Source organism: Pseudonaja textilis, chromosome 14, assembly GCF_049901715.1.
Source record: "Pseudonaja textilis isolate UNSWEBS1 chromosome 14, rPseTex1.2, whole genome shotgun sequence".
NCBI classification, from domain to species: Eukaryota; Metazoa; Chordata; class Lepidosauria; order Squamata; family Elapidae; genus Pseudonaja; species Pseudonaja textilis.
This window is the reverse complement of record NC_142003.1, coordinates 1,100,174-1,114,066: the sequence shown is the minus strand read 5'-3', so window position 1 is coordinate 1,114,066 and position 13,893 is coordinate 1,100,174. Positions and strand designations below refer to the sequence as shown.

General features: G+C 54.1%; 1 protein-coding gene across 3 annotated transcripts in view; it reads left to right on the top strand.

Annotated features, from left to right (window-relative positions):
• Positions 1-4,663: 4,663 nt before the first annotated feature.
• Positions 4,664-13,893, top strand: part of LLGL1 (LLGL scribble cell polarity complex component 1) — a 36,149-nt gene continuing 26,919 nt past the window's right edge. The window contains exon 1 of one of the 3 annotated variants that reach the window (XM_026704416.2): positions 4,664-5,083. In XM_026704416.2, the coding sequence (XP_026560201.2) occupies positions 4,943-5,083 (141 nt within the window). In that variant the 5' untranslated portion in view covers positions 4,664-4,942. The remainder of the gene's footprint in view (positions 5,084-13,893) is intronic. The other 2 variants (XM_026704417.2, XM_087912812.1) reach the window with 2 other exon arrangements.

Sequence of the window (13,893 nt, the reverse complement as noted above, 5' to 3'; positions counted from 1 at the left end):
CTGTTTTAGGGGTGCGGATGTGTTGGCTGCTTGTCCTACCTTTGCCTGATTCCCGGCAAAGTGGGGTTTGCACCACTGGGAGAGAAGAGCCAAAGACGGTCACAAAGACAAAAATACTTTCCACAACCTGCTGTGCTCTCGGCTTCCTTGCCTCGCGTCCTGGTCCCTCCTTGCCTCTTCCGCAGGGACGGCCTTTTGCGCTCCAGGTGAAGGTTCCAAGATGGCCTTGCTTGCTTGCGCAACCCAACCGGCAGCCCGCCTGGATCTGAAGCGTGTCGTTGTTGTTAAACTGGTTGCCTGCAAATCTGGCCCAGTGAATGAATCATCCCTTCCCCAGCACGTTAGCTGCTCGGTTAATTACAAACAGCCCTTGTTTTTGACGGGACTTGGGGAGGGGGATTCGGCAGAGATCCCGGGGGAGAGGAGAGCCTTATATGAGGGGTGGCTGACTATGTCAACTTTAGGACCCGTGGACTTCCAATTCCCAGAATTCCCGAGCCAGCATGGATTCTGGGAGTTGAAATGCACAGGTCGCAAAATTGCGATGGTTGCCTCCCCCGCCTTATGTGGTACCCCAGCCCCCCCCCTTTTCCCCTGTTAAAGTCCTTGATCTTTGGGTGCAAAAGGCAAACTCGAGACTAGAACAACAAACCACACCCCACAGCACCAAACCACACATCCAGCTCTTCCTTTTCCATCCTGCCAAATAAAACCAAGCCGACTTATCTCGCATATCAAATAAAAGAGCCCAACGCGTGTTCTTGGCAAGGCCTCATTAACCCCAATGGCACAAAAGGTAGCAACTTTAGTGATCCAGCTTTCCAGGGGGTGTTCAGGCACCCTCCACACACACAAAGCTGCTTGTTAGTGAATCCAGATGTTGGACCAACTCACCAAGTCTTGTCAACTCTCTCCCCAGCCCCGGCCTGCCAAAGACACCAGTTGTGTTGCACAACTTGCCAAGTCCTTCTTTGACCACAATTTATTGAACTGGGCACAGCTGGCAGGTTTCACACAGCCTGCTAAGCCAGAAGTAAACCGGGTTGGAAGTTCAGGGGTGTTGTGTGAACTCAGCCCGAAAGGTGGGATGCTTACTTGGGCTGCTGCAGAAATCAAAGAAGATCAATTATATTTCGGTGTCCAATGCTTGCTATTTTCTTCATAGTCAGTTTGCAGCCAGACATTCTCTCTGCCCTTCTCATCAACTCATGTGAAGCAATTCTCCCTCGTTTTCAAGCGATCACATCCTTCCTAAGAAGCCAAGACACTATCTTGTTCTAGACTTTTGACTACAATAACTTACGCTGCTTACAAAGTGATTCCCACAAAGTGTCCCTTTTATTCCTAAGCCTCCCCTGTAATTTACTAGGCTTACAAAGAGATGATTTACACCAGGTGTAGACGTGGCCTATTGTACAGAACCAAGCACCAGATGCTGGCTTGTCTGCAAAGGCAAATGTTCCTAATTATACTTTTTCCACTGCAGTGCAATTTAAATTCCTGCCCTTGGAACGGTGGCTCTGCTGGTGCCAAGGTCCTAGAGAAAAGCTACAGCAATGTTTGGAAAAGCAGAGTCGCTCCCACGACGCGGGAATGTCATTCTTAGTTTAGTGAATCCAGGATAGAAGATGGCCAGGAGAAGAGACTGAAAGAATGTGGAAATACATTGGGAACTATTGGAAGAAACCTGGTTCAACGGATGTGCAACATGACAATATCTGGAAAATGGTGGTAGTTGTGAGATGATGCTTAATGACAGTGGGTGAAAAGGTTGAAAACCTAAGTAACGGTTGTATTTGCAAATGATCTGAGACTGCAGCATTTCACAAATAGACGGTGTGATTTGCTCTCGAAACATATTCTGGGTGTTATCAAGCTTGCCCAAAGTCTGAAGCCATGATGGCCACTTCGAAAACTCTGACACTGAAACCCCGCTCCTTTGCTCGTGTTTTGCATTTGGGACAGATTCCTGTTCGGGTGGGGAGGGGGAGTACAACTCCTTAGCATCGGAGCATGTTAACAACAACAACAGCAACAATAACAACAACAACAATAATAATAATAATAATAATATGCTAATGCTCTGATGGTCATTTGGAAAAACCCTTTCTTAGTGAGCACCTAGAAGCCAAGAGGAAGATACGTGGCAAATTTCAAGTTCGTAGGCGTTACGGTTCTGGAGATTTTGTGATGATGCGCGAGGGGCTCTCTAAATCCCGCATTCATTGGCCAAATTCCTCCAAGCTCATTCATCTTCAGGAGCCTTAAAAGCAAAAAGGCAGGAAAGATTGATTTATTTTATTTATTTTTTGTCGTTTGCTTACAAGATAATAGGTATAAGTAAAAACAAAGTTATCAATACATGGATACATATAAGAAAAATAAAAGAAATAAAAGAAACAATGGGACAGGAATGGTAGGCACGTTGGTGCGCTTATGCATGCCAACATATTATTATGCTTAATAAAACCTTCCGCTACTAACCAGATAGAAAAGTGGGGGGAAAGGGATCATCAGTGTTTGGAGTCACAGATCACATGGGAAGGAAATGAAATGCCTACAGGTTTTGTGGGGAAAGAAAGTCAGCTGCTGCCAAGGCGTGGGGGATTAATCAAAGGAAATCGCCCCTGGCTGAACCTGTTTTCCACTTGCGGCCCAGATCCTTTAAAGGTAAACTGTGGTTGGTTTGAAGGAAAACTGGCTTGCCCAGCCGAAAAAAAAATGAAGACGGCTATGGACAGCTGCCAATTCATTACGCTGATGTGTTTCCTCTGGAAAGCTAAAGCAGAATATTCTGCCATCCATGTTGGCTAGTCCAGTGGGAAACCTGGCCAGCCAAGAATGGCCAATTTCCTCCCTCTTTTCTCACCCTCTAGAAACAGACTGGATCAAGGGCAGTTTTACTCTCAGGCCCCTAAACATCTACATGTCAGAATAAAAGAAGTTGAATCCTGCAAATTTCATTTTGGCTGGATGTTTTCCCGAATGTCTGTCCAGCGAGAAGAGCACCACTCCAGCTTGCGAGTTTGACGGAAGACGTGTGTGGTGCGGTGCCAGAACGAAACCAACCCATATTATGTGGGAACTGGAGGCTGCAGCTATGTTTGAGATGCTATTGGAAGGTCCTGCACATTCTTTGCTCCCACGCAGAAGCGTTTTAATTTTGCCACATTCCTTTTTCCTTACAGCCTAATGATGCTTACACAGTGCTTGTAAATAGGCATTGGGATCTTAGAGGGAGGATTATTGATTGGGAAATTTAAAAAAGGACTCTGCAGGATGCAGTGTTGGTGGACTTCAACTCCCAGAATTCCCCAGCCAGCATGGCGAGTTGAAGTCCACCAATCTTAAAAGTTATCAAGATTGAGAAATTATCCATCATTCATCCATCATTCATCTCTTATTCTCTCACTTTTTTTCTCTTTCTCTCATTCTCTTTCTCTCTCAATTTCTTTCTCTCTTTTTCTCTCTCTCTCATTTCCCCTCCTCTCTCTCCCCTCTCTCACCTGGGCAACTTTAAGGTAGGTGGACTTCAACTCCCAGAATTCCACAGCTAGCATGGGGAGTTCTGGGAGTTGAAGTCCACCCATCTTAAAGATGCCAAGATTGAGGAACTCTGGACTAGAAGCTTAATATCCGGAGTGGGCCTGTCCAAAAAGGAATTCATGTCCCCTCTTTCCTTAATGCACACACACCTTTGACCTCCGAGGTCCCTTCCATTCTGGGAGTTGAAGTCCTCCAAGTTTAAAGTTGCCAAGGTTGGAGACCCCTGTTCTAAAGGACAGCAGCGAGGAGGGGGCCTCCGCCCAGCTGAAACCGGCCGTCTCGATCCTCCCTTAGGAGCCCAGAGCAAAGGCCTCTCCTCAAGGCACCCATCCAGATGTGCAGCTGGCAAAGCCGGGCAGAGGAAGCAACTTCGTTGCTGCTGCCGCCCTTGCAGGGTCTCTTTTCCGAGAGAGGCTCCGGGGAAGTTGGCCTTCGACCAGCTTCTCCTGCGAAGCACACCTGGGCAGTTGGGGGGCCTTGTCACTCGCAGGGGCGCAGTTCCCGGGGAGGCTCAGCCACCCGTCCCCGTTTCCCGGCTGGTCGTGCCAGGAAGAAGACCAAACTGCCGTTGGGGGGGAGCGGACCCCAAGCCCGCAGGGGGAGGGGAGGTTCGGGGGGGTCCTGCGCCCACCTTCTCCAAGGAGTTTCCGAGCATGGTCGCTGCCTCCATCCGGCACAGCCAGACTGGAGACAAGGCAAGAGGGAAGGGGGCAGCTGCTGCTTCGGCGGCTCCGGCCTTGGGTTCTCGTTTGCAGACGTTTCACGACCCAGCTAAGTAACACCCTCAGCCTACCTCTATAGCATGATGTTCCCTGGGTCATTGAAACGTCTGCAAGGAAACCCCCTAAGCTCAGAGAGCACCAAAGACCCCCAGTCCTCCTCCTCCTCCACTCTGAACCCCCCCTCCTAGCACTGAGAATGCTACCTAGTTGGGTGCCGAAACGTCTGCAAAGCCACCCCCCACCTGGAGAGCGCGCCCAGGACCCCCTCGGTTCAACCCTGCTCTAGGAAGCGTCTCCTTGTCAAGACTACATTTCCCGGCAGGCGGCGGGAGCGCAGCGCAAGGCACAGCTGGAAAGGCGGGGCGGGAGCACCTCCCCTCCTCCTCCCCCCGCCCGTCTGCTACTCCGGCGGGGCGCGCGCTCCTCGGCAGCCTATTGTCTGGCCGGGGTCTCGCCTCCCGCGGGGCGCGCTGATTGGCTGGCCCGGCGTCCCTGCCCCCCTCCCCTCCCCTCCCCAGCGGCAGGAGCCCCCTCCCCCCGCCCAGCTGCCGCCGCCGCCGCTCCTTTTTCTGCTGCTCCCGCGACCGGGGCGCATCTGCGCTCCTCGCCCTGCTGGATGCGGAGGGCGCCGCCGTCGCCGTCGCCGCCGCCGCCGCCGCCTCTGCTGCTGCTGCATGGAAGCGCCGCCGCCCCCCCGCCTGGCCGCCTCGCCCCCGCCCGCGCCCCTCGGCAAGATGATGAAGTTTCGCTTCCGCCGCCAGGGCCACGACCCCCAGCGGGAGAAGCTCAAGCAGGACATCTACGCCTTCAACAAGGTGGGTGGGGGGTGTTGGGGGGACGCCCCCACCCATCATCCCCGGCCTGGGCTCCCGGCCGCGCTCCCCGCTCCGGAGGGGGCGCCGGTCCTCGGGCCCCAGCATCCCCTGCCGGGCCGGGGAAGGGGAGGGGAGTGGGGCGGGGGTCCCCGCGCCTCTGGGGGGCGCCTGCTTGAAGCGGGAGGGCGGGGTCCTTTCGGCCCGGGGTCGGTTTGAGGGGTCCTTGGGCTTGAATTGGGACGGGCGGCGGGGGGGGCGGGAGACGGGATGCGCTCCAACTCGGGCAGCTTCGGGGAAATGGGGAGGGGGCGAGAGAAGAAGAAGCCCGGCCTTTTCTTGGCGGTGGGAATCGCCCCGTTTGGCGCCAGGGGCTGGTGGGGGGGAGAGCTGAACTAGCCCCCCGAAGAAGTCGAGTTGAATTCGGCGTCCCCAGGAAGGAAGGAAGGACGGGGGCTGGGGAGAAGACCCCGAACTTCCCCTTTGCATTGGCTTCTCCGCGCCCCCGCCCCATTTTTTTTGGCCTCTGGGGCTGCCCCTCCCTCCTTGCAAGGTTGGGAGCCCAACGGAGGGGCCGCTGAGAGAAGCGGGGTCTTTTCGGGGGGGGTGGGCTTAAGAAGAAGGGAAAGGAGAGCCGGGCAGGCACCGGACCTGGAGGGTGGTGGGGGCGGCGGGACGGGGGGGGGACACAGCCTCCCCCAGCCCAGCCCAAGCGGGCTTTGTGTTCCTGGGTCAGCCCATCAAAAGAGCTCCGGAGCCCCCTCCGTGGGTGCGTGGTGTGTCGGCGGCGTGTACCTGCCTGGTCCAATTCCCTCCCTTCCCACGCTCGCTCCCAGCAAAGGTGTCTCTCTCTCTCTCTTTCTCTCTCTCTCTCTCTCCCTTTCTTGTTTTCCGTCCGGGGAGGGGTTGCTGGAAGCTCCTGAATTTGTTTTTTAACACCTCCTCGGTGCTCCTCCGTATGCAACAACTTTTCCCGGGGATGTTATTCTCCCTCTCCCCAAACCTCGGCCTCCCTCGGGCTCTCTGGGCTGAGAAAGGAAGAGACCCAGCATCCCCTCCCCGCGTCCCAGCCCCGCCCCCCTTTTGCAAACACACACGCGCACGCACACACACACACACCCCGCACACTATTGCTGCTTCCCAAGCCGGCCGCTCTGGGGCTTCCCTGGTCTTTTCAGCCCGTTTGGTTGGGGGGGGGGGGAGGCTGGGTATCCATTGTGAGGCTGTGGAGTTCTCCCCCTCCCCCCCTCCCCTTTCCTGGGCCATCTGCAACCCTCGTGCCCCCCCCCTTGCAGCTCCTTCTCCCTCTGAGTGAATGGAAGCAATAAAAACTCTGCAACTGTCGATGTGGGAAGGGCGGCCTTTGACAAGAATGGAGGGGGCTCTTCTGCTCCGGTCTTAAAACGTCCAGCGTCCTTCGGGGATGTTTGGGCAGGGTGGGGAGATGCTTCTCTGCCCCCCAATAGCTCATTCCTCCTCTTCCTCCTCCTCCTCCTCCTCTGAAGAGTTTTAAAGCATTTTTGGGGGTTACAAGACGGGCAAACCAATTGTTACTGGAGATGGACTTGGAAATGTTGGTGGTGGTGGGAAATCAGACCGAGGAAAGCAGCTCCTGCTCACACCCACACACCCACACACCCCCTACCACAATAGTTTGGCCACTTTGTCCAGAATTTGGAGTATTTGGAGGGGAGAGGTGGGGCTGGAAAGCACCCCTCCCCTTTTTGAACCCTGTTTGTAGCCTCTGTCTTGCAAAGGGTGTCTGTGTGTGTGTGTGCGTGCGCGCTCAAGAGCTGGACCAAACCTTGCTGGAGGTTTGGGAGAGAGACCCCTGGCCCTTTAGCCTCCCCCTCCCCTGACTGTGCTGGGCTTCAGAAATGCCTGGGAAGCACCGGGTTGGGGGGTTGCTGATTTGGACAGAGTTAGTTCTGATTTTCAGGAGGCTGATATAGCCCAGGCTGGCACCTCCAGGAATCAGCCAGGATTCCTGGTTTGTTGCTTGAACAGCCTTTGTGGTTTAAAGAGAAAAGCCGCGCTGTCTGGGCCAAGATGTCAGCTGGGGGGGCGGGGGGGGGGAGGACATTAGATAATAAGCTGCTTGGCCTGGGTTTAAGCTTGCTAGCCAAAAAGATTTATTTTGATTGCTTGCAGTTTCCCACCCCACTCTGGGAATAGTTGCGTCCTCTTTAGTCTTCCCTTTTTTCATCCTTTACTTTTGTGTTCTTTCTTGTCCTGCCGCTACATTCTGGCGGCCTCTTAAAACGAGCCGTTCCAAGGTCTGTGTAGTTGGAGGGGAGAGGGGTGGAGGGGACAGGAGCTCACGAAATCCAAACTGGATCTTGGATACGTCGGCTGCTGTGTTTGCCCCAGACAAACAGCCTGCTTTGCTTTGGGTCAGATTCGGGGCTGACCCCCAAATATGGGCTGCATTAAGCCCACATCTCCTTGGGAATGGCCGGCTGGCTTTCCCCCTCTCCAGCCCACCCCGCCAAGGTTGCTTGAGGAATACTGTGATTTAATCTCTCCTTTAGAAACCGAGTTAGCAGTAAGCCTTGAAACGGCTTTGCCTGCGGGGCAGGAAACTCAAAACTGATGTTTGTTGGCTACCCACCCATTTGGGATCCGGTTCCCTCCTTCCTCCTGCTATTTTTCTTTTCTTTTCTTGGTGCTGAATGATACACCCTGTGGGTCAGAATCCACTCCGGACAGTTGTGCTTCCATGCAGCGGTGCCTTTTACTTCCGGGCCTTTTAATCCTGTCCTTTTTCCTGGGGCTTTGTCTCCTTCCTTTCTCTCCCCCTGCAGGGAATCCTCACAACATCCTTGCAGGGTAGGCTGTGGTGGCAGCGGTTCCTCCAAGATCACCCATCCAGAGTCGCTTCAAACAGTGAACTGGGCAGCGTATAAATGTAATAATAAACAATGAATGAGCTTTGGGACTGAGGAGGGGGGGACGACCGTATGCCGTGCCCTGTGTCACTCGCCTGGAATGCATAATCGGGGAGGGGCGCAGGTTCCGGATATATTTGCACCCCAAGACACCCAGGGACGATGCAATCTCAGGGGAAGTTGGCGGGTTTGTCCCCCGCAGGGCCAAAAATTGATCCCACCTTGCAGCCCTTTTGGTGTTTGAGGCCTCACCCCCCATTTGCAAGGCCAGCCTCTTCCGGTGTCTGTGCCTGGCATGTTGCAACATGGGAGGCGTGGAAGAGGTTCCTACCTTGCCCGGGATTTGAGTTCTGTGCTTGACAGCAGCACAGCCAGTACGGAGAATTGGGGACAGGAGGGAGGAAGCGGCGCGATTGATCCCATTTCTCGGTATTATGGTTTTGAACTTTGCCAAACAGCCTGTTGATCTTGGCCCGGCTTGCTCTGCGATCCCCTGGCGGCACGTGGGGCTTCGGCAAACACAGCGGGCAGATGTGGTGCCTCTTGGATGAGAGGATGGGCGACATGCCCAGGGTACCTGGAACCACTCCCTGGCCGGGTTCAGCAGCCCATGGTTCCCGGCTAAACGGGGACTGGGTGGTTTGGGGTTCAGCAGGTGACAGGGGAAAAGCCAGGCAGCCTGAAGGCACAATAGGATGGCACTTGGGAGCAGCGTTTTCGCTGCTCTTCTGTGGAGCTGCGCCCAATATCACAACCTGTTTTACCACGGTGTTAAAGGGAATCGTGGCAGTTTGGTTGTTAAGTGATTCCGGTTTCCCCCAATTGACGGCTTGTTGGTGGCTAGGTGGGAAAGTCGCAAATGGCTGGCAGGTGACCTTTTTAGTCACTGCAACCCTCCTAACAACCTGCCATGGCCGAGGCGCCTGGGTTTCGATCAGGACGCTGCCAAGATGGAAGGCTGATTGTAAATTCCTTTTTTCAGTCCTTTTGTAACTTTGAATGGTTGCTAAAGGTTTGTAAGTTAAGGATTAGTGGTTTTCTTTCTTTTTAAGTTGTATCTAAAAAGGTTAACTCAGGGCAGCTGGGCCAAAACTTATTAAACTGAGATGTTTTGTTTACTCATCCAAGGAGCTTATTTGGTCAACATGAAATGTTGGTTAGGCAAAGCGTCCGAGAGTCACTGCAATGTACTAACTCTTGTCATGGCGACTGCAAGGGTTTCTCCCCCCCAAAATCTTTTAGATCCTTTCAGCCTGGATGATTATTCTTTTACATACAGGCAGCAAATTGTATAGGCTGGGGACGTTTGGGCTGTTGACCTGAGATCCGTTTATTTTGTGACGCCGGGACCGTTGACTAACCAGGTTCTCCCATCACGAGACGGTCCTGCTTGACTTTATCTGGCAGCCAACTGGCTTATCTTTAGCAAAGTTGGTTTTAAACTGATGTTTGTCCCCTCCTTTGGTTGAAAATCCACACGCAGACTTCTGGGGAATCAAGCCCCTAGTCCTCATGGTTGTAAAAAAGAAGAAAAAAGAAGGAAGAAGAAGAAGAAACGATGTGCCTCCAGTTCCCTGTTCCTTTCCTCTCTGAACTCAAGTTGAAAACTGAGCAACTGGTGCCGAGCAGATGGCGAACGTGAAAGGCCTTTTCTCCGCTCGGCCGTTCTGGTGTATCCATGGAGCTCATAGCAGAAGGGAGACGTCAGACTTTAATCGCTCTCTGTTCAGGAGACAATCCAAAGGTTTCTCCTGGTGGTAGGAACGGCTGCCAAGTGTGTGAGGCCTCGAGTAGGATTATTCGCAGGCTCCGTGGGAAGATCTGGGTGTAACTTTGAGAAGGGTGGTGGTGGTGTTATTAACTTTAAGTCAGGGATGCCCACCGGATGCGTATAACAGAGTTTGGGGCTCTGCCTGTTGGATGAAATGCTGGGGAAGAACCGTCTCTCTTTTCCTATTCTAGTTTTCTTTTTCAAAAAGCGGGGGGAAAAAAAGTCTTTGGGGATGAATATCCCAGAATAAAAAGGTCCCTTTTTCTCCCCTCTCCATCTTTCAATGCTTTACACTGGGGTTTCCCAACCTTGGCGACTTTAACACGGATGCCCTTCCAACCCCCAGAGTCCCCCCAGCCAGGTGGGGCTGGGTGGGGTCATTCCGAAGGCGAGGCTGGTTCCCTCTTTGGAAAGCGGCAATGCAGCCCTGCGTGAAAGAGGCAGCCCATCTCCATCCGAGCTTTGGCAGAACCTGCTGAGGTTGCCCCGATATTTGGCTTCCGGAGAATCCGTGAGAGAATTGGCGCTCCCGTTTCCTTGCGGTGAATTCCTTCCTTCCTTCCTTCCTTCCTTCCTTCCTTCCTTCCTTCCTTCCTTCCTTCCTTCCTTCCTTCCTTCCTTCCTTCCTTCCTTCCTTCCTTCCTTCCTTCCTTCCTTCCTTCCTTCTTCGTGTTTTCAGGCACAGGTCTTCCCATGCTGGCCCAGCAGAGCGACTGAAAATGCAGGTGTGCGTTTCGCGGGAGGCTCAGTGTGGGCAGCATGCCAAGTGGAGGGGCAGATGCGTGGCAAGGAGGGGCAGAGCTCGGCGGCTCTCAGTTGTGTGTTGTGTGTGTGTTGTGTGTGTGAGTCTATCTTGAGTTCTGCGGTAGGGCACTTGGGAGCAAGAGGTCCCTTGGATGGTTGAGAAGGTCCCTCCACACAAACACGATCCCTTTCGTGGAGAGGATCATAGGAGAGTTTTGGATCTCCCCGTTTCTTGAGGACCAGATGTTTTCTCTCTCTCTCTGATGGGGGCTCTGACGCTGGACTGGCTATGTGTCCCTTTCCAGATGTTGCTCCATTGCCACTCCCTGCCTTCCTTTCCGTTGGGGCTGTTGTTGGGAGTTGTAGAGCCAGAACATCTGGAGACGTCCGATTCAGCCGAGGTGGCCTCTTTCTGGCCTTTTCCGACCGGCTGTGCAAGGGCTGAGGGGCAAAACTCTCTCGGTTTTTTGGCAAGGGGGAAGGGATTTTGACTCGAGCAAGCTTGGCCGGAGGGGAGTCTAGCAGCAGGGGGCAGGTTTTTTTGACGGTTTGGAAATGGGAAGGGCTCCCTCAAGGCCGGTGAACCTGAACATGTCCAAAACTTAGCCAGGAGGTCTTTTCTGAAATGAGTCAGCTGGAGGAAGGCAGGGCAGCTTCTCCTCCTGATCAGGTCAGCAAGGACGTCACTCTTCACCAGTCCTGGAGGTGGTGAAGGTCCTCCTAAGATCTGATCTGCAGGGCCATCATCTTCCCTGCTCATCACCAGGGCGGCATCTGGGAGAGAAATAGGCATCATCCGGGGTTGGCTCTTGACTCAACCCACGTTTGACGGTGATGCTCCCCAGGTGGGTGGTAGGCAGGCAGGCGGGCGTATGAGCGAGCAGGACTTCCCTCTCTGGCCTTGGCTGAGGCATTTGGTCGCCTCTTGGCTGAGACAGGATCCCGGGGCCCAAGAGAAGGGCGGAAGCCACGGAGACCCTCCCTGATGCTTCTCCTGGCCTATTTCCTTGCCTTTCCCCGCTTTTCCATCCGCGTTTCCTACAACTCCACTTCTGCCCCATCCTTGCAAGGACCCCCCGCCCCTCTCTCTCCCTCTCGCTCATAGATTTTGCTTCAGGGTGCAGAGTCTGTTGCCACAATCTGGGTTGCAGGAAGCGTCTTAGCTGCCGACGGTCCTCTCCCCACCTTTGCAGCAAGTGCAGTGCACCTTTTCCCATATTGCCTGATGATTTCATGTGCGCTGCACTGTCTCCTCACGCTTCTCTTCTCTTCTGAAAAAGGCCAGGTGGCGGCAAGGAAGGAGAAAGAAAGCAGCCTTTTGGGCCGGCTTTGGTAGGTGTCCCTCAGTTAGGGTCCACGAGGATCACAACGAGGCCCAAACTTGTCCACGAAATCGAATTCTTAATGCATCGCTCGGGATTCTCGGTTAGACCTTTTCCTCCGAAGTCTGGAACTAGGCCAGGGGTTGAGGTTTCTGGAGCCCTCCTGCTACTTCGAGGGCGAGTGTTGTGCATTGGAGGCTGACTATGATGGGAAACGTGCCGTTCCTAGAAGGACTTGAGGAGGTTTTTCTGAGTGGTTCTTGAGGGAGGGAGGGAAAGGGGAGGAAGGATGGGAGGAAGGGTAGGAGGGTGGGGGGAGGATGGCTGGATGGATAGAAGAAAGGAAGGAAGGAAGGAAGAAGAGGGAGGGAAGGAAGGAAGGTCTTCGAAAGGTGTGTACGGAAAAACTTTGGAGACTTTAGGGCAGATTTCTTCAGCTGGTGTCTCCTGTGACTCTGCATTTTTCATAAATCAATTCCATCAGGGAAGATAATCTCGCCTCCCCCAGCTTGGATTCCTAAATGTTCCTGTTTCTTCTTTTAAACTAAGGGGTGGGTCAAAACTGGTCCTGGTTCCAGACCATCATCTCCTCCTCCTCCTCCTCCCCCCCCCCATGATCTGGGGAGGTTGGGGCGCTTCAAGCCTGCCAGTGCTGGGGAGGGGAGATTCCCAGTTCTGCTCCTCCTCCAGGGGGCTACACCGCCCCCCCCCCCAGCGCCGGGACGTTCTCCCAACTGTGTGTGTGTGTGTTTCTCAGAGGGTCCCCCTTGCGCCCCCCCATGTCTTGACTGTGTGGCCTCCTGAGGTGGGGGGAAAGGGGGCTGGGGCTGAGCAGGAAGTGGGACGCATTTTGCCGGAGAGCCCTTTTGCAGAGCTGCCTCTCTTTCTCCCTGCCAACTATTCACTCGCCCTGACCCTGCTGCGCCTGGGAGAAGCGAAGTTGGAATTGGCTGAAAAGATTCATTTGTGCGTCCGCTCCTGCGGGGCTGGGCTGAATGGCTCCTCCAGGGAGCAGGAGGGAGGGAGACTGGACGTTGCTCTGGGCCAGCCCTCTCTTCATCCCTCCTTTCTTTCGGAGTGGGCTCCGCTCCACCTGCCTTGCGTGGGCTGCCTTGGCTTCCTCCCCTCGTTAGCAGAGGGGTTGGTCAGGATGAAAGACCACCAGCGTCTTTGGGCCGGTCCAGAGGACATCGGACCGAGCCTGGCCCTGACACAACCCGTTCCAGCTCAGCCTCCCTGACTTTTTAGCCAGCTGTGCAGAAATAAAAGAGACGCAGGGGTTTTTTTTTTCCATGCCTGGCAAAACTTCAGCAGTTGCATTTCTGTCTCTGTGACTCGATAGAAATAAAGATGGTAGGAATAAGTGAAACACAGCTTGGCCTTCTCGGTGCCTTTGAGTCAGGAAAACAAAGCCCCTGGCAACTGGGAAGAGGAGGAATCCTCCTTCCAGAGTCCTCCTTCCTCTCTCCAAAACTGGTACTTGCTGCAAACGGTCTATAAATGGCTCTGGCCTGAGGCTCGTCGTCTGAAAGGGAGATATGGAAAGGGCAACAAGAGGAAAATCGCTGTATCTAAACCAGGATTCTTCCACCCAAGTTGGGAAGAGCAGCTCCCTGGTGCTCTTAAATTACAGCCGCGGGTTCAGACGGTGGGGAATTAAGCAGCCTCCCTGGAACCCAGGGCTGAGAGCTGGCGAGAGGTTCCTCCTGCATGGAAGACGAGGCACTTGGCAGCTGAGGGCGTTCTTTCAGGGTCCGCAAGCCAGTCACCCTGTTTGTCCTCCAGCCAGCTCTCTTGACGTTGAGTGGCAGCTGGCCTGGATAGTTGGAGGACAGGGGTGGTCTTTGGCTAAGATGGGGGAGAAGGAAGGGGATTGGAGGGCACAGATCGGGGGCTTCATGACAGCCCCTTTCTCTCTGTGGCTCAACTGGGATGCCCTTGATAACACTGGATACATTCTTGAGACTCAACAACTGGAAACCTGCTTGGAGCTGAGCAACATGGCTTCCGGGCTTGTGTGATCCTGTAGCTGAGATCTCTTTGGCCGGGAATGAAGTTGTGGGGGTGACTGATCTGAGGACGAACTAG